Below are 20,877 nucleotides of genomic sequence, written 5' to 3' on the forward strand. Positions count from 1 at the left end.
CACCAGTTCAGCAGCCTGTCCACTCATTTACCCAGCCTTTATCCTCACAGCCTCATTACAAGCAGGGAACACACTCCACACAAACTTTTGCTGGTTCATTTAAGCTGGCCATCTCAGAGACAGTTGCTCCCTCTAGGGCCTCCCCAGAGGCTGGGTGTCAGTCACCAGCCAACTCTGGACCCCTAGAGGTCAAGACGCCAGCACCAGCAGCCTCACCGGAGAACTCACCAGAACAGTCTCGGCTCTCAGCACCCCCTGAGAGTTCAAGTGAGTTCACCCGTCCGCCTCAGTCCTCTGCTGAGTGTATTGGGGAACACTTTCAGCCCTCTGAGGACTGTATCCCACTGTTGCTGCCTGAGTCTAGCCACTGTGCTGCTCAGTCCCAGCCAGTGTCCACACTGGCAGAGGTCTCCGTACCTGCTGCTTCAGAGACTGGTTCCACTGGAGGGCCTGAGGAGCCCGTCCAGTCTCACGTCATGTTAGCTGGGGGTTCAGGTGAACCCAGCCAGCGTCCTGCCTCGTCGGCTGGAGGGCCTGAGGAGCCCGGCCAGCCTCAAGTGTCGTCTGCTGGGGGTTTAGGAGAACCCAGCCAGCCTCAAGTGTCGTCTGCTGGGGGTTTAGGAGAACCCAGCCAGCCTCAAGTGTCGGCTGCTGGAGGGCCCGTGGAGCTCGTCCAGCCTCAAGCCACATCTGCTGGAGGGCCCGAGGAGCCCGTCCAGCCTCATGCCACGTCTGCTGGAGGGTCCGAGGAGCCCACCCAGCACCACGCCTCGTTAGCTGAGGGTCCTGGAGGACACAGCCAGCACATCCTCACATCTGCTGGTGGTCCTGGAGGACCCAGCCAGCACATCCTCACATCTGCTGATGGTCCAGGAGGACCTAGCCAGCACGTCCTCACATCTGCTGAGGGTCCTGGAGGACCCAGCCAGCACGTCCTCACACCTGCTGACGGTCCTGGAGGACCCAGCCAGCACATCTCCACTTCACCTGCTGCAGCATCACCGCCGTTGGGTTCCGCAGCCGTCCCGCTGCCGTCGTCCGCGCCTGGTCCAGCCTCTGTGTCTTCATCCGCGCCTGGTCCAGCCTCCGTGTCTTCATCCACGTCTGGTCCGGCTTCAGCTCCGCCCTCGTCTGGTCCTGCCTCGTCTGGTCCTGCCTCGTCTGGTCCGGCCTCGTCTGGTCCTGTGGTTGCCACGCCGCCGTCAGTGCCAGCTCGACCCGTTCCGCCTCGCCTCTGCCGGCCGTTTTCCGGGCCTCTAAGATGGCATCATGGCCTTCGGGGACGGCCTCCGGAAAGAGTTCGTAGCCGCCGCTGGCATCGCGGCCGTCCTCCGGACCTGCTCAGTGGCCGCCACTACCTTCCAAGAGGTCGGCCTCCAGAACTGTTTGCCCGTTGCCGCTGTTGCTGTGTGCACGGTCGGCCTCCTGAACTGTTTGCCCGTCGCCGCCGTTGCCGTGTGCACGGTCGGTCCCCAGAACTGTTTGCCCATTGCCGCCGTTGCCGTGTGCACGGTCGGCCCCCAGAACTGTTTGCCCGTTGCCGCCGTTGCTGTGTGCGTGGTCGGCCCCCTGACTGTGTTATGGACTAGTGAACAGTCATGTTTTGGTTCTGGACTCTCGTGCTCCTGGTTTTTTGTGTTTCGGGCCCTCCTTCCTGGGCCCCCTCCGCCCGCCCTGGCTTGGTGCTTGTGCTTTTTGTTTGGGGCTGTCGGGAGCCAGCCCTTTGAGGGGTGGGTACTGTCACGGGTCTGGGTCCGTTGGACCCAGTATGTGGAGTTTCATGTTTTTGTTATTCCATGTTTGAGGTTATTATGTTTTAGTTTGCATCAGGGATTGTTTTCTTGTTCTCTTGTTGTGTTTATGATGATGATTATGATGTTTATTATTTGAGTTTCATGTTTAAGGATTTGTTCTCGGTTGTATCTCACGTTTAGTTTAGTTCAGGTTCCATGTGTCATTCTGTCTGTCTCTCAGTGTCAGGTCTGCGTCTTGGTGTGGTGTTCTCATTTCCTGTTTTATTGTGAAGGTCTGGGTCTCATGTGAGTGTGTTCAGTTTTACCTCTGTCTCGTCTTGTTGATCATTCCCAGCTGTGTCCACCACCTGTGTGTAATTCCCCTGTGTTTCTCTGGGTGTATTTAAGTCATGTCCTCCGTTATTGTAGTTGCTGGTCCGTCTGTGTATTCCACCCTGTCTCATCTGCGTTTCTACCATGTCTCACCCGTGTGTTCTCCCTGCTGTCCGCCGTTAGTCTCTTCTGGTCGTTCTCGTTAAGGTTTGTGCTCTGTAGTTTAGTTGGGTCCTCTACCAGAGGCCTGGGAGCTATTTCTGCAGAGCACAATATACATAAATACCAGAAATTTATATGAATTTTACATAAATACAGAAACATATCTGCAAAGTACCTCAGTTCCACACAGACACATGTTATTATTTATTAGACTATTTAACTCAAAAATTTGCTAATGATAATCTTTTATATGTACAGTATCTGCTCTACAAAGAAATCTCTACTCTGGAGAGAAGTCAGGCCTTTGAACTTGAATCACAAAGGAAATGACCGCACTTCCAACATTCGTTTTGACACATAAGACGCAATGACAAAACAACCTCCTGAGGTGTTGAAAGATTTCTTTCATTTTCAGTCCATATACAATTGGATTAAAGAGAGGATGACACAAAACCGCTTGTAAAGTAATTATGAAACGTGCAGTTTGGGATAAATCAATTTCCACTCAAGTTATAATTCTATCATATGAACACAAACATGAGAAGCTGATCAAAACGAGCAGGTGAGGTAAACAGGTCTGTGCAGCTTTTTTCCTGACCTCTCTGCAGCTTCGATAGCATATTATAAATATTTTTGTGTAAGTAAAAAGTATGAAAAATAAAGGAAGGAATAGAGTGTTAAGTAGAATTAATACACCATACATTAAATATGGTGTTTCCACAGTTACGCAGTAAAGCTTGGAAATTGCATTGTTACAAAAAATTCAATTTAAAGTGAAACTGCAGATTTGTGAAGTGTTTATAATTACAGCTGATGGCACAAGCTGACAAGCAGGCAGAAGCTAAAACCAATAAAATTTTGACAGCTGCTTTTATAATACTATATAATATAGTATTATATTGCAAAGGTTTAGATATGGACACATACCTGTCATAAGCCATGGATGCCAAGAGAAAGAACTCTGAACCAGTTAAAGAGTAATAAATAAATCCTTGAAAGCTACAAAGTAAATGAGTTGTAATCTGCCTCTCAGATAAAAAGTCCATCAAAAGTTTGGGGTAGATATTTGTACTGAACATAACAGAGTTGAACAACAAAGCTGCAATGAAAATATACATAGGCTCATGGAGGCTTTTCTTAATCCAGATGAGTCAAACTATGGTTGAATTACTGCAGAGTATTAGAATATAAGCAGTAAACATGATAGCAAAATACAGAAATTTGTATTTTTCCAATTCTATATGCCCACCAAAAGTTATATCTGTCACATTAAATTTAATGCATTTGCTCCATCGAAGTAAAAGGTAAATTAATGACACTAATTAAAGATGTATAAATGTGAGCTTTGCACCAAACTTTACTTTGTACCAAAATTTGGCCAGGGACATTTATGACACTTGGTTACCCTCTGCAAATTCTTCTGAACTTCTACATAACCATTAAGCTTCACATTTTAAGTCATCATTCAACAATAGAAATAAAAATCCAGCACCATTGACTACAACAGCCAGAATGTACAACAGGGAGAAAAACAGATGCAAGATACCAGACTGATATTGTCTCAGCAGTGAAAGGACCTTATGTATCTTTCTTTTTCCCCTGTGGATCTCATTATAGCAACTGAGACATGTGACCACTACAATCCAGCTCTAGAGTTCATGACTTGTATGCCTTGTTAGTGTCACAGTTCTGGGTCAGTATTGACCCAGCATTCTGAGTTCTGGTCTATTTTTGTATGAACGTTTTGTTTCTCTGGTGTTTTGTTGATGATGATGATTATTATTGTTTGAGTTCTATGTGTTATATTCGGTATGCCTGCTTATGAGTCTGCGTCTGTGTCTCTGTCTGTCGTGTGCTTCCTGTTTTATTTTGTAGGTCTGTGTCCTATGTCAGTGCCTTCAGCTTTGTGCTCTCCCTGTCTCATCAGTGTAATCAGCGTCAGCCGTGTCTCCCAGCTGTTTCCTCTTCGCTCCGTTCACCTCTTGTGTCTGTGTCTTCCCCTACTCGGTGTCGCGTCATTAATGTCTTCTGCCCTCACTCCCTGTGTGTTCTGTTTGCCTTCATGCCAGTCTAGTCGTTTTCCAGTATAGTTCGTTTTCTGTTCGGTAACCCCTGCAATAAAGCTGTTTATTCAGAATTCACTTTCGCTTCCGTGAGTCCTGCATTTTGGGTCCTTCCTCTCTGCCTGCCTGCACACAGCCGAAACATGACAGAACGACGCGACCACAACCTGGACCCAGCGGGCTCGTCCCGGGAGCGTGATATCTCCCGCATTCAATGTCTGGTTAAGCGGATTTCCCACACAATGGACGCTAAGGTGATGGCGATCAGGATTAACACCATCAAGGCGATCCTGGAGGGGAATCCTCATCTGCATCAGCTCAGAGGATATACATGGGCTTGATGGACCAGCTGCATGAAGCTCATGAGGTGTTACAAGCTCGGGAGCTTGCAGCCTTTGCCCGCGCCTAGTATTCTTCGCCGAAGCCGAACACTGGATACACCGCCTTTATGTCAAAGCAGAAAAATGTGAATTTCGCTCATCATCTATTACCTTCCTAGGTTACATTCTCACCCCTCTGTGAGAATGTAACCTAGGAAGTGGAGACTGAAAAGGTAAAGATTAAGATAGTGGTGGAATGGCCAACCCCCTCCTCCCACCACCTTCTCGGGTTCATCTGAAACTGCAGCCAGTTAACAACACCCCTTAAAAAAGTAATCTCCACAAAAACTCCCTTCCTCTGATCTTCAGAACCTGAAGCCACATTTTCCAACCTTAAAGAAGTTTTTACTTCAGCGACAATCCTTGTCTATCCAAATACCAAGTTGCAGTTCATTTTGGGGGTGGTTGTATGTTATCCGGGGCTGGGGGCAGTCCTCCTGCAATGCTCTGGTCTTCAAGGTAAGCTGCAACCCTGCGCCGCCTTCTCTCACCATGTAACCCTGATGAAGCAGTCAGTGACTTTTTTGCATTCAGCCCGAAGATAAACAAATTGTGGCATACCTTTTATCCTTCCAAGTAGCCGAAAGTAGGGTTTCTGTGTTGATCAGCTAGGCGTTTATTCTGTTCCTAAGTATGCAGGAGAGCTGCTCGTGTTGACCTCTATACTTGACGACACCTACGTGAGAGGAGGTGAGAATGTTATGATCGTACTCTATCCAAGGTAGTTGCTCACTCCAGATGACCTGATTGGAGGCTGAGAGTGGCCTTTAGTTCTGGGTTGGCGTGCTCAGTTTGTCCAAACTATGGATGAAAACTGCATGTGGTGAGTGGTTGAGCCATCTCTAGATCTGTGAGGAGTTTGGATAAGGCTAGAAAGTGGGCAGCTTTTGAGAAACAATCTATGATTGTTGGTATGACTGTGTTACCTGCCGATGGAGGAAGTCCTGTAATGAAGTCAAGGGCGCCAGGGATTGATAAATGTTGGAGCAGACCAGAAGGTGACTTATTCACCAGTTTGTTTTTGGTGCAGGTGGAGCAGGTGGTCACATACTCCCCAGTGTCCTTAGGCAGAGGGGGCCACCAGAAGAAATGTTGGAGGAAGGTTTTGGTGTGATGGACCCCGGGGTGACAGATAAGCTTGGCAGTGTGCGCCCAATTCACCACCTGGGAATGGATGGAAGTGGGAACAAAGAGGTGTTGGGCGGCCTGGTCCCGGGATCTGCTTCCATTCACTGTCCTTCACGGACCACCAAGATCTAGAAACTGGAGAGGAGGAATAGCCGAATGATGCTGGCAGCCCCGTTATATATTTTTCCATGGCCTCCCTTTCGGGTTGCGACAAATTGCATGATCTGCTGGATAGAAGCAGCCCCCCGTAGAGGAGGTCGTAAGGTCTGAGCGGAGGTAGCGACAGCACTCTACCTTTTCTAAATACCTCTGCCATGTCATGGTAGACTGCAGGTACTATGTAACAGATCAGGCTTTTTGGGGAGTGAGACTTATTTACGGCAGTGAGACTTGGCTGTGGGACTTGGCAGACTTAAGGCATCTCAAGTGACATTCCCCTCCCGGACGATCTGATATCCTCGTGTTGGTGTTGTTCATCATCATAAATAATGTTGTTCCAGGTTCAACATTGCAAGTGACCAATCACCTTCTCCTGACGTCATCCGCGACCTCGAAAAAAATAAACGCCTTCAAAAAATTTACTTCACTTGCGAGAAGAGAAACCACCTCTGCAAGGACAGTATGTATAATGCTTACCGTTTATTAAAGAAAAGTATCCTGAAATGCAAAGATTTCAAGTTCCTAGATCGGTGGACAGAAGCGGTTTCTCTTCTGTGTGCGTGGCCTGGATTGATTACAAGAAGGCCTATGACTCAATGCCCCACAGCTGGATACTGGAATGCCTAGAATTGTACAAGATCAACGGGACCCTAAGAGCCTTCATCAGGAACTCAATGGGGATGTGGCGTACAACACTAGAGCCCAACTCCAAGCCCATAGCACAAGTTACCATCAAGTGCGGGATCTACCAAGGAGATGCTCTGTCCCCACTGCTGTTCTGCGTAGGCCTGAACCCCCTCAGTGAGATCATTAACAAGACTGGCTACTGTGAGATTATTCTGTTATTATATGTTACCTTATATATGTAATCAAAGTAATTGAATTAGAATACTGCTGTAGATCATATTATACCCTTTAATATAGAGTGTGTGATCTGTATGTAGTTTAGTTCTCATTATACTTTTGAGTTAAAAGAACATATTCACTTATTAGTTTATTAGATAAGTGTGCATCACTCTGTATCCTTGATCTTCTGTGAATGTCTCATACTGTGTTCTTGACATGTTTTATTGCTGAATCATAAACAGAAGGAGACTTTGTGTCTAGAGCAGAGGAGCAATGAGCCGAGGTCATAACTTAGGCGCCGTAAGGGAGAAAGAATGTGAATGTTTGGGCTTTTACGACTAGGTGGGGGCCACTAGCGGCTATAAGAAGCTGAGTAACACGTCACCATTTCGAGACTGCTGTGACCCTCTTCATGCATGTCTCCCCATCATGATGGTTCTAAATGCTCTTTGTGTTGAATTGTATGGAAATAAATGATTGTTGATTGAGCATTTATACACCGAGTATTGTCCTTCCTTCAGCCCAAAGATCAAAAGAATTGGGAGATTTCAACACTACGGATACCGACTACGGAACGGAGCAGTTGTCAGCCACCTCCTGTACATGGATGACATCAAGCTGTATGCCAAGAGTGAACGAGACATCGATTCACTGATCCACACTACCAGGCTATACAGCAATGACATTGGAATGTCGTTCGGACTGGAGAAGTGTAGTCGGATGGTAACAAAGAGAGGGAAGGTAGTCAGAACTGAGGGGATTGAACTACCAGAAGGCAACATTGCAGACATAGAGGACAGTTACAAGTACCTGGGGATCCCGCAGGCGAATGGGAACCATGAAGAGGCCGCTAGAAAAGCTGCAACCACCAAGTACCTGCAGAGGGTCAGGCAAGTCCTGAGGAGTCAGCTGAATGGTAAGAACAAGATCCGGGCCATCAACACGTACGCCCTGCCCGTGATCAGGTACCCTGCTGGGGTAATAGGCTGGCCAAAGGAGGAGATAGAAGCCACTGACATAAAGACAAGAAAGCTCCTTACCATGCATGGAGGGTTTCACCCCAAGTCCAGTACCCTGAGGGTGTATGCTAAGCGGAAGGAAGGGGGCCGGGGACTGGTGAGTGTCAGCACCACAGTCCAGGATGAGACAACGAACATCCAAGAATACATTGGGAAGATGGCCCCAACTGACCGAGTGCTCAGTTAATACCTCAGGCAGCAGAAACCCAAGAAAGAGGAGGGAGACGAGGAACCATCATGGAAGGACAGGCCCCTGCACGGTATGTACCACCGGCAGATAGAGGAGGTGGCTGATATCCAGAAAACCTACCAGTGGCTGGACAAAGCTGGACTGAAAGACAGCACAGAGGCACTAATCATGGCAGCACAAGAACAAGTTCTGAGTACAAGATCCATAGAGGCTGGGGTCTATCACATCAGGCAAGACCCCAGGTGCAGGCTGTGTAAAGATGCCCCAGAGACAATCCAGCACATAACAGCAGGGTGCAAGATGCTAGCAGGCAAGGCATACATGGAACGCCATAACCAAGTGGCCGGCATAGTGTACAGGAACATCTGTGCCGAGTATAACCTGGAAGTCCCGAGGTCAAAATGGGAGATGCCCCCAAGGGTGGTGGAGAATGACCGAGCTAAGATCCTGTGGGACTTCCAGATACAGACGGACAAAATGGTGGTGGCTAACCAACCGGACATAGTGGTGGTAGACAAACAGAAGAAGACGGCCGTAGTGACAGCAATATCAGGAAGAAGGAACACGAGAAGCTGGAGAAATACCAAGGGCTCAGAGAAGAGCTCGAGAGGATGTGGAGGGTGAAGGTAACGGTGGTCCCAGTGGTAATTGGAGCACTAGGTGCGGTGACTCCCAAGCTAGGCGAGTGGCTCCAGCAGATCCCGGGAATAACATCGGAGATCTCTGTCCAGAAGAGCGCAGTCCTGGGAACAGCTAAGATACTGCGCAGGACCCTCAAGCTCCCAGGCCTCTGGTAGAGGACCCGAGCTTAAAGGATAAACCACCCGCAGGGGTGTGCTGGGTGTTTTTTTTTTTTTTTCTATTACATATTGTCATGATCCAAGCAGCCAGGAACACACAGACACAAATGTAATCTTCAAAAATGGGTTTATTATACCCCCAAAAAGGACAAGATGATTACAAAAATTCAAAATAACAAAAAATAAAGTTTTTAAGAACCAAGTGGGCCCATAAAAGAGGTTAACTTAACAGACCGCTACTCAAAAATCACTTAACAAAAACATAACTCAACAAACTGACCTGCCCAAATGAGAAACAGCTCCAGTTATATAGCAAATGAATAAACCATTATATACACCAAAGGTGAAAACTAAAGAGATAACAGATAACCATCATTCAAGAAGAACCCCATTCCCCCTGCATGATCACAATAGATGGTCCAGTCCACTTTATTGGCTTCTGCATTTAAACCAGCTCCACCCTCAGCCTCCTCTTTCAGCCAAACCAGGAAGGACTGGAGCGGAGGTCAGGTAACTCAGAAAGAGCAGAAATATAATCAATATAACATACCTATATAAAATAACAAACAATGCAAAGCAAAGTCTATGCCACCATTTGGGCTATAGCTTAGTGCTGTCACGCATTACAGGTAAACTCAAAATATCAAATTAGTTAACTTATGATCACAGAAACTTTAGAGCATAACGTAAACATAAGACAAAAGACCAAATGAATATTACCTAAGTATCTCAGTTGTGTGGTTGCATGCATCCATCACACACTCCCCCCCTTCAGCAGTGAGCTGGAACAGCGAGAAAGATAGTCCGCTGTGCAGTTGTTCTTGCCTGCGATATGCTGAATGGTAAAACGGAATGGCTGCATCGCAAGGTACCATCTGGTGATTCGTCCATTCGTATCCTTCATTTTCTCCAACCACTGGAGCGCCTTGTGGTCAGTTTCCAGTGTAAATTCCCGGCCTAGGAGGTAATACTTGAGGGAATCAAGTGCCCACTTGATTGCTAAAGCCTCTTTTTCCACCGTTGAGTATCTCATCTCTCTTGGGAACATTTTACGGCTAATGAAAGCCACTGGGTGTCACTCATTGGGCGGTCCCTGTAGAAGAACAGCCCCCAGACCCCTGTCAGAAGCATCAGTTTGAAGAATAAAAGGTTTCTCAAAATCTGGGGTATACAAGACTGGAGTCTTACTGAGGGATGCATCCATCACACATATATTACATGCTGTTGAAATCTCCCAATTCTTTGAATCTTTGGGCTGAAGGAAGGACAATACTCGGTGTATTTATGCTCAATCAACAACCATTTATTTCCATACAATTCAACACTTAAGAGCATAAGGACCATCATGATGGGGAGACCTGCCTGCAGAGGGTCACAGCAAGTCTCAAAATGGTGACGGGTTACACAGCCTTTTATAGCTCCTAGCGGCCCCCATCTAGTCGTAAAAGCCAAAACATCACATTCTTTCTCTGTTACAGCGCCTAAGTTATGACCTCGGCAGTTGTTTCTCTGCTTTCTGTAAGGTGGGGGTGTGGAATGTGGTCTGTCTATCTCCCCTGTCTTAGACACAGAGTCTCCTGCTTACAACCTTCTCTTCATGATTCAACAATTAAGCATGTAATACATTCACAGCAGATCAAGGATACAGAGTGATGCACACTTATCTAATAAACTAATAAGTGAATATGTTCTTTTAACTCAAAAGTATAATGAGAACTAAACTACATACAGATCACACACTCTATATTAAAGGGTATAATATGATCTACAGCAGTATCATACTTCAACTACTTTGATTACATATATAAGGTAACATATGATAACAGAATAATATCACAATTCCCCCTTTGATCTCTTTTCTTCAAAGAGATCACTTACAACATACACTCCAGCCTTGCAAGGTCCAGTTCTTCTTGGTCCTGAGGCCCTCTGTCCCCCTTTAACGGGTGGACCATATGTGGGATGACCTCTGTGTTCACGCAGTTCAGATGCAAGCAAAGTTAGACTTACGACCATAACAGCAGTTACAGATGACACTCCCATCACTCCCCAATTCTCCCACAGCTTTATTTTGGTGCTCCAGTTTTCCACCCCCTTTTTAATGCCACCTTATACCTTTCAAACGTACTTAGACTAGAACCTCTGTCTAAGGAGCTTTTAACCTTTATTTTTATTGCTGCAGCTACCAGTGTCTTCCAGTTGGGTGATTCTCAGCTTCTTTCTTCGACCTCCGGGGTTAGACCACCCTTTAGTCATTGCACAGTTCTGGGGATTATTCTGCCCCAATTTCAAACAAGGATCTGTGTGTTTTGGGGTCACCTCCGTGTCCCCCTTTTTGCCAAGAGCCTCTTGAACCTCGTTGGTCTGATGTTCCTGGTTTTCGCCAACCCCTTCATGGTTATTGCTGTGTTTGTGGGATCCATGTTCTCCAGGAGCCCAAACGCCATGACACTTGACCTCAGTTGCTGTCTCGGCAGTCCCTACATCTGCCTCTGCTGTGAAGGGTCCTCACATCTCCGTGTCCCCGTCTGGTGTCTGTTCCTTTCTCTGCAAGAGACAGAAAACCAAAACACCTCTCTCCCTAGCCTTGATAATCTAATATTGTTATCCATTGTTCTTCTAATGATTCAAATTTGGTTTAAAATATTATGTTCAGGACTCTTTGACCAGGGACTTATTCTAATCATAATCTATGTGTGTGTAAAAGAAATCAAAAATTAATGAACCATTTCTAAGTCTAACACATTATATGCTTAAGTTTTGCCATACCTATATTATTAAACACACAAATAAAGTCATCAGATGTTCATAAAACCATTGTTTGATGTTCGGACTCAACTTCCCCCTTTTTGACACACTCCCATGTGTCAATTCGTCGGAGCTAGACACTTAAAAGAGAAGGTTAGTGACATCATATCTCATCATATTTTGAAATGTATATACAACAAGCCAAACCACACCTTGGTCACACCAACCCTTTTCTGCCCTGAAGATGTCCAACGCCATCTTAGTCTGGACCAGGGTTGTAATAGTTTTGCAATTTTCATTAGTTTTTATTTTTATTTAGCTTCGACTTCAGATTTTCAATTTTATATCAGTTTTAATCAGTTTTTACCAATTGTTTGCTAGTTTAGTTTAGTTTTGATTAGTTTCAGTTATAGTTTTAGTTGTGTCTGCAATAATTAAGTGTAGCAAAATCCCAGTCCCATCATATCAGTCATGCTCTTGTGCTTATCCTTGGGTATTGTGACTATTAACTCTTCCAGCACCGGGTGCTCCTAATTTTGGTTCAAGTGAATTTATAAACTTTGTGAAGGGAATTGACTCCTCTGCACACTGGAATAAACATAATCAACGTGATCCACATTTTACTGCGTGTTATTTCACCATCTTATTGATTCAAATGCTCCATCCTTATGTGGTTTGCGACATTATGTTTATCCACTCTGTCTCTAAATGTTTGAACAATTTTCAAGTTTGGGGTCAAAATTTAAGAATTTGACCATAAGTGAAAGTTATGGTGTCATCACCCCCTTCGGGGCTTACCTTTCCCAGTTTTGATGATATTCCTCCCTATTCTTTGCAAATACCCCCTGTTGGTGGCGAGAAACTGTTGGTGTGGTCAAGTGGGTGCTATAGAAACAAAAACTCAGGACAGAACAGTTATCAGTAATGTACTTCATACAAATTTGCATATGTTTTATTTCATATTGATCCTCTGAGTGTAATGGTACATTTTAATTTGATTTTATCCAAACTAAACACAATATTTTTCTTTCTTTACTTTGCTCTTGTTCTTTTTCAGTACCACATCCTATCAAATATTCTACATTTAATAACTTACTATCTCAAGCCAGAACCTATATCACGTGGACCAATGTTTATTATTGCATATCTCTATTCTGAATGTGGCAAGTCATTCATAGATATTGTTAAAGTTTTGACGATTTTCCTCTATAAAATTTAATTGACTTTTTTACAGTGGCCTGCTATGGTTAATAGTAACATATTCCAGTCATGAGTGATATCAATAGTTTTCTCCACTGTAGCATTTGGCATTCCCAATAATATAACATGATACCTTAATCAAAACACAGCTAATATAGCACAGTTTTCTTAATGCAAACATCAGTAACTCAGACTCAGCAACCAAAGTGTTAAGTCTGCAGTTCATACTTATGTGAAGCTACAGTCTCCTCCTCCAGTCTCTCTTATCCTCCTGCTCCTGCAAAAACAAAACAAAACAAAGCGAAGCATCCACCCTTCTCTTGCCGGCTGGGTGAATTGTTTATTGGCATTTACTTATCCGAAAGTGGGTGCAGTCATTGTCTCAGTATCAAGTCAGTCAAAACTTTTAGTCTTCAGTCCATCACAGTCCAGTCACATGCATACCTCCACACACATTCATACCAGATGTTGCTGATAATGGAGTCTCCCGCGCGACCTATTCGAGCCTCCATCACCAGCAAGATGACGTCATCATTTTAAAAGGAAACAATTCTTTGTTCTTTTGTTCTGGATTGACTCGCTGCAATCCTTCTAGACTCAGGACTTCTCATATGATCAGTGTCCCATATAAGTCAATTTCTCCCAAGCCAATTACAATCATGGAGAGACACACTTTGCAACTGTTTTTGTAAGAATATTTCATAGCGCTTTAAATTTCAATCTTTCAGGCCTGGTTTAAAGAGCTGATTGTTAAATCATGGACTCACAAAATATCAACATATCACCACCGGTGGATCACACCTCTCAGATTTTCTTATCTCAGTGCACTGTAACAAAAACGAAAACAGACATAACCAACAAAATACTACTAAAATAACACAAACTAGGGCCCGTTGCAAACATGTCCAAGCATAAAACTATCCCTCTCTCGCTTACGAGAAAGAACACAAGCCAAAGCTCACTGATAACATCAAGCTAGCGCTAAGCAAAACCAAAAAATCAACCAGAAATTCACAGGAACGTTTTGCTTCCTGCCAGGACAATATTGTGTGGGAATGAGAAACTCAGGTGCCGTAACACCTTTTGTTCCTCCTTGAATTAAAACTCAATCACAGAAAATGCCGTACTCCAACCTAAACTTACACTATTAATTCATCATTTTTCACTCTGTGCCACTGTTCCTCATCAGGGCTGTGTGAAGCACAGCAAAGAATTCAGTCAAGGCCTTGAGCCATAAACAGACATCACGCACAGACATTGTTTTCATAACCAAACCGTTTTAGAGCTTATTCCTAAAATCTACATAAATGCCCTCTGGGTGACATATAACACATTCTACGTAATCAATGGTAATCAATGGCTCCTCATAAAAATTATGCATTGGGATGTTTGTGTGCCGCATTTTGCATATCAGCATAAGCAAAGCATTCTTCATTGCATCAGCGTGTGTGTGTGTGTGGATCACTTCTCAGTGGATCAGCATTCCAATGTGTGTGTGTGTGTATCATTTCTCACTCACTCAACGAGTGCACGTGTTCATGTGTGTATTTCACTTCATTCTGAATCTGTGTGTTTGTAGACGTGTGTGTGTGTGTGTGTGTGTGTGTGTGTGTGTGTGTGTGTGTGTGTGTGTGTGTCCATTCTGAGGTGCCTTCTGACCTCAGTTACTCCTCCTGTCCCGGTCACGCCCTTTTTGCTGCCCGATCATCCGTGTTGGTCCATCACTGTCCTGCACAGTGTAAATGCAGCGTTATCAAGGTCAGCATTCTTTTGCTCAGCCTTACTTTTCCTTCGGGCTTGGCGGGCGTCTCGTCACAGCTCTGTCAGCTGACACAGTCTGGGAATTTTCCCCCGTGTAGTGAAACGGGCCTTAGGTTTAGTGCTCTCCGTCTCTGCTGCATGAGATCACATTCCTGCAGCACTGTTGACATTTTCAGGTTGTTGTTGTGGGTCCAGCTGTTACAGCATTTGGTCAGTGTCACGTATAGGGGAGAGCAGGAGTCCAGTCAGCCTCGGCTTTCAGGGCCGGCAAAGCAGCCTGTAATTAAATATATAGAGAAAAACAAAAAACAAAAACAGACAAAAACAAAAGCAAACGAACAGGAAAATGATGTTGTGTTGGCTGTATTACAACAAGAGGGGAGAAACACCGGGACCAGGCCCTGTGTCAGCCTTCTCTCCCCCTTTTTTTTGTTTTTTTCTCACCCTATAATCAACTCATGACCCGCCAAGCTGACAGGACAACACAGGTACATATTAAAATTCTTAAGATCATGTTTAAAAGCCCAAAAATGGACTTTTCTTTCATTCAGTAATCACTTGTATTAATCAATCAGCAGAAAACATGTCACAATTTGAATCTTTTAACCCCTAAATTTGTCAAGTCTTCACTGGTTGGTCAGACCAGTGTCTTTTTCTTTGAAGTTAAATTGTTGTCCTGCAACCCAGAGAGTTTATTTGTCAGTAATGTATTTATCCTTTAACAACAGGTGTATGTTAAGTTTCGCTGCTTTAGCCTTGCTGGAAAATCTTCACGTGTTCATGAGTGTAAGCTGTTTCTTCATTGCGTGTGTGTGCATTTGTAGGCAGGCAGGTTAATTTTATCTTTTTCTCAAACTAGGCGTTACCTTAAAAGGAGCCTTTCTCTCAGATTTCTCTGCTTGTGTGTGTTTTTGTTTCACCTTTTTGTTGTGATGCTCCGGACGCCTTCCCAACCTCCACAAGTCCGTTGGCCCCAATTTTATGTGTTAAAACTTCTCTTAATTTCTCCTCTAATTCTCTCCTCGCTGCTGTCTTTTTCACAGCTGCTGATTCTTACTGGGTGTGGCTCCCATTACTTATAATTTTGCTTCGGCCGCTGTGGGAAGTTGGTCCAGGTCCGCAGCTTCCTGTATTAACACACTAAGAGATTTACTTAATTTCATTTTCATCCCTGTTAAACAGATAAGCAGGCAACACGCCTACCTTGACAGCGTAAACTGCACGCCAGTCTCCCAACACATTCCTCTCTCTACTCCTCCATAATTCTCCACTACACACCTCTTACTATCTCTCTTTTTTATTTTTTATTTTTTTATTACACCACAGAGTAATACACCCAATTATGCCCGTCTATCTCTATGTGGCTCCAAATTCCCTCTTTATTTAATTTCACACTCGTCAGGGGACAGGCACACAACAATTTCAACCACTGAAACGAGGAATTCAACCTTTTTTATTTCTTTACTAATCTAGACTCAACCTTTGTTCGCAAAATGTGTCTTGTTCTAGTCCGGAATAAATGTGAACCCGTGATTACGCTGCGGTTCCAGTGTTATTCCGTAGCTAAGCGGGAGTCCTCAGTTCCCAAGTCGCCACCTCGGCACTTAACCTGCCTGCACGTCTACAGACAGGGGGGTTGCCAAACCATGAACAAAATTAGTTTCCACAGGTACACTAGGCATCAACCTTTGATCCTAAAATGTGTCTTTGCTCTAATGTCCTCCTATTCAAACACATCAACCGTCACTGTCACTGTGTTCACAGTTCACACTCACAAAAAACACACTCAGAGCGCGCCTCACACACTCAAAACAGTGAGACCCACAGAGAGCGCTTTTCATCAGCAGAAATTTGCACAGAAACCTCTGAGCTCAACTGTTAAAATTCTTCTGAAGCACAATCAAAGCCCAAATACCCCTGTCTCTGCGTTTATGACCGCCACAACGGGGCAAAATCGCATCATAAAAGTGATGCCTGCGTCCCCTGAAGTTATACCCGACACCATAAACCAGGTTTTGCTCTATGTACTTCTTGGCAAGTAAAATTTTACTTTGTTTTATGACCGCAGCCCTTAAGACTCGACTGACGCCATAAACCACCGTCAAACCTCTATTCAATGTACTGAAACCAGCACCCACCACTACTACACTTCACGGCCGCACCACCGGAACATGGCCGTATCATAAACCAAACCTACGGACGTGTTTCGCTTTCACACGTTGCCAGTGTTTAACCGCACCGTGAGCCAGCATCTGCTTTTCCTTAAATCAACTTCTATTTCATAGCCGGCATGAGCAAGGACGTAACCGACACCATAAACAAACTTCAAAACCTCGACTTCAATGTACTGAACTAATGGCCGCGTCTCCAGAAGAAATTCTAATGTATTATTGCTACAGAAGCCAGTATTAGACAAAATTAAATGTGGAAGGTAAAGTGGCTGCAACTAGTCCAACGTAGTATGTTATTAGTATCTCGGTAGAAGCAGTTTACTGCAACTAGTCCAACGTAGTATGTTATTAGTATCTCGGTAGAAGCAGTTTACTGCAACTAGTCCAACGTAGTATGTTATTAGTATCTCGGTAGAAGCAGTTTACTGCAACTAGCTCAACGTAGTGTCTTATTAGTTTCTCGGTAGAAGGAGTTAATTTAACACACTGGAATTCAGCCTCAACTTATGTTGTTAGTATCTTGCGCCAAAAACCAGACACCGACAAATTTAATGTGAAAATACATGTAACTCAGCGAACAGATTAATTTGGAAAGCCCAATATGCACATTTGGTATTTATAATACAACAGGCTGTGCTTACCTTTCTGCTTTAGGCCGGCCTTCTGTTCACCTTGCCCCACGATCTCACCAAAGGCCAAATCTGCACCTCCTCAGCACACCAAAGATCCGGGTCACACGGCACCAAGTTGTTGAAATCTCCCAATTCTTTGAATCTTTGGGCTGAAGGAAGGACAATACTCGGTGTATTTATGCTCAATCAACAATCATTTATTTCCATACAATTCAACACTTAAGAGCATAAGGACCATCATGATGGGGAGACCTGCCTGCAGAGGGTCACAGCAAGTCTCAAAATGGTGACGGGTTACACAGCCTTTTATAGCTCCTAGCGGCCCCCATCTAGTCGTAAAAGCCAAAACATCACATTCTTTCTCTGTTACAGCGCCTAAGTTATGACCTCGGCAGTTGTTTCTCTGCTTTCTGTAAGGTGGGGGTGTGGAATGTGGTCTGTCTATCTCCCCTGTCTTAGACACAGAGTCTCCTGCTTACAACCTTCTCTTCATGATTCAACAATTAAGCATGTAATACATTCACAGCAGATCAAGGATACAGAGTGATGCACACTTATCTAATAAACTAATAAGTGAATATGTTCTTTTAACTCAAAAGTATAATGAGAACTAAACTACATACAGATCACACACTCTATATTAAAGGGTATAATATGATCTACAGCAGTATCATACTTCAACTACTTTGATTACATATATAAGGTAACATATGATAACAGAATAATATCACAATGCATAGGTTATTACAGCTTAGTATGAGTAAGGAAATATGATGTCCATATACAGGAAAAAGGGTTATATAAAACATCTTGTTTGAACAGTACATGGTATACACTTAAAAACACACAATAACAGAACTTTATCTGAATGTAATATAGATATAAGAAACTACTTATATACTGTTTAAGATTTAGATGATTTTTAATTATGGTAATAATAAAATAGTAATATTACTATTACAATACAATACAATAACTAATCTATAAAATTTGCATTAGTCAGTAACCAAAGTCAAATAAGATTATAATACACATTTTTAGTATGGCTACGATAACTTGAAAATTAGCTAATTATAATTTTTAACATGTAAATTATCTGCTGTACAAGGAAATGTCTAGACTGTAGAGAAGTCAGGCCTTTGAACTTGAATCACAAAGGAAATGACCGCACTTCCAACATCCGTTTTGACACATAAGACGCGATGACAAAACAACCTTCTGAGGTGTTGAGAGATTTCTTTCATTTTCAGTCCATATACAATTGGATTAAAGAGAGGATGATACAAAACCACTTGTAAAGTCATTATGAAACGTGTATTTTGAGATAAATCAATTTCCAGTCGAGCTATAATTATATCATACGAACATAAACATGTGAAGCTGATCAAAACGAGCAGGTGAGGTAAACAGGTCTGTGCAGCTTTTTTCCTGACCTCTCTGCAGCTTCGATAGCATATTATAAATATTTTTGTGTATGTAAACATTATGAAAAGCAAAGGAAGAAATACAGTGTTAAACAGAATAAAAACACCATATATTAAATATGATATTTTGGGGGTTGCACAGTAAAGCTTGGAAATTGCATTATTACAAAAAATTCCATTCAAAGTGAAATTGCAGATTTGTGAGTTGTTGCTGAATACAGCAGATGGCACAAGCTGACAAGCAGGCAGAAGCCAAGCTAAAACTAACAAAACTGTGACAGTTGTTTTTCTCATAATAGTATGATATTGCAAAGGTTTAGATATGGACACATACCTGTCATATGCCATGGATGCCAAGAGAAAGAACTCTGAACCAGTTAAAGAGTAATAAATAATTCCCTGAAACCTGCATAGTGAGTGAGTTGTAATCTGCCTCTCAGATAAAAAGTCCATTAATAGTTTGGGGTAGATATTTGTACTGAACACAACAGAGTTGAGCAACAAAGCTGCAATGAAAACATACATAGGCTCATGGAGGCTTTTCTTAATCCAGATGAGGCAAACTATGGTTGAATTACTGCAGAGTATTAGAATATAAGCAGTAAACATAATAGCAAAATACAGAAATTTGTATTTTTCCAATTCAACGTGCCCACCAAAAGTTATATATGTCACATTAAATTCATCATGCATTTGCTCCATGAAACTAAATGTCAAATAAAGCAAACTAAATAAAAAAGTCAAAATATCACCTCCCCACCCAAAAACAGAGCCAGTGAAAACCTTTTACGACTTCAACAATTGAGATTGTTATATTTTACATTTGACTAACTTCAATCATTCAGTGATAGAATTAAAAATGCAACAGTCAGACTGTACAACAGGGAGAACAAATGAGATGAAATCAGCATTTCATACAAATGTAAGATACCAGACTATGAGAACCACTGTTGTTTCAGGACTGAGAAAGTGAATTATTACAGTAAGTGGAACGACCTTATGATTTCTTTTTTTTCTCTGTGGATCTCATTACATCAACTGAGCTACTAGCTCATGTGACCATTTCCATGCAACCCTAGAGGCCATAACCTGAAGGCCTTGTTAGTACAAATGTTCTCTTAACATTTTACTTTCTTAGTTGGCCTAGCATTTGGATCTATTAGAGCTTCAACTCTTGTAGGTTTTCCACAAGTGTTTATGGGAATTATTTGCCCTTCATGCAGAAGCCTATTGTTGAGGTCAGACACTAATGTTGGACAAGAAGGCCTTGCAGAAATGGCAAATTTGGATAGCATAAAATTGTCCAAATGTCTTAGTATTCTGAAAAAGTAAGAGTTCCTTTCAATTAAACTATGTGTTTGCTGAAACCCTGCAAAGTATTACAGAATTCTTTTCTTCATAACGGAGTCGCAATACTTTTAGTAATATTATTTTAATAAATACGTCTTTCTATATCTAACAGGTTAGATTGCACACAATATGTGGATTTATATGGTGGACATATTTGGAATAAATCAGCAATTCTCTGGATAAATTCCATGACCTCCTGAATTTATGAACATTATGCTATGTTTCTGTTCTGTGTGCTTTGTAAATTCACATTTTTTTCTTGCAATTGTATTACTATTCTTTCATATACTGTACATAGTAAGATATAATACAAAGCGATATGTATAATTATGTTTATATTCATACTTTTTTCTTTGTCTTTATGTTATTTTTAATAGTTGTGCTTTATTAGGCTGTTTTTATAATATTTTATTTTGGCCTCACACTACCTGCTCTATTTCATATTTCTGGCCCTTTTGTTTTTCTATTTCGGAAGCACTTGTGGTTACACTTCCCTTCAGTGTTTTATTTATCTTTCAGTTATTAACAATACAATTCTTGACCCCTGACTTTTGTTTTTGTTCTTCATGTAATTAAGAGCAGGCACAGTGTTATGGTCCGGGGTCGCTGATCCAGCGTTTTGAATTTATTGTTATTACTTTCTGGTTTCTTCTGATTTTGTATTAGTTCCTAGGGTTTGGTTCTTGTGTTTTATTATTCCTACCTGTGTCTCCCCGCCCTTTGCTCTGTGTTAGGATGCCTGGGTCGTTGACCCAGGGTTTTGAGTTTATTATATTAT

The 20,877-nt window shown here is 42.9% G+C and overlaps 1 protein-coding gene, 1 long non-coding RNA gene and 1 pseudogene across 3 annotated transcripts; all 3 read right to left on the minus strand.

Annotated features, from left to right (window-relative positions):
- Positions 1-1,973: 1,973 nt before the first annotated feature.
- Positions 1,974-5,336, minus strand: LOC309690229. Its single transcript, XR_014271676.1, has 2 exons — positions 5,233-5,336; positions 1,974-2,326 (listed from the first exon to the last, which is right to left on the minus strand). It is a non-coding gene; the product is annotated as an uncharacterized lncRNA (long non-coding RNA).
- On the minus strand, positions 2,509-3,616 carry LOC309690414 (olfactory receptor-like protein COR2; annotated as a pseudogene). The gene is made up of 2 exons: positions 3,597-3,616; positions 2,509-3,515 (listed from the first exon to the last, which is right to left on the minus strand). The product of its transcript is annotated as an olfactory receptor-like protein COR2 (transcript).
- Positions 5,337-18,440: 13,104 nt separating the features above from the next.
- LOC309691201 (olfactory receptor 51E1-like) lies at positions 18,441-19,451 on the minus strand (the record flags this gene model as incomplete). The annotated part of the gene is made up of 1 exon (XM_082508796.1): positions 18,441-19,451. One exon carries the CDS (start codon positions 19,449-19,451, stop codon positions 18,441-18,443), a length of 1,011 nt encoding a protein of 336 aa, XP_082364922.1.
- Between the last annotated feature and the right edge of the window lie 1,426 nt (positions 19,452-20,877).

This window comes from Aulonocara stuartgranti, assembly GCF_965226115.1.
Source record: "Aulonocara stuartgranti genome assembly, chromosome: 16".
In the NCBI taxonomy this organism is placed as follows: Eukaryota; Metazoa; Chordata; class Actinopteri; order Cichliformes; family Cichlidae; genus Aulonocara; species Aulonocara stuartgranti.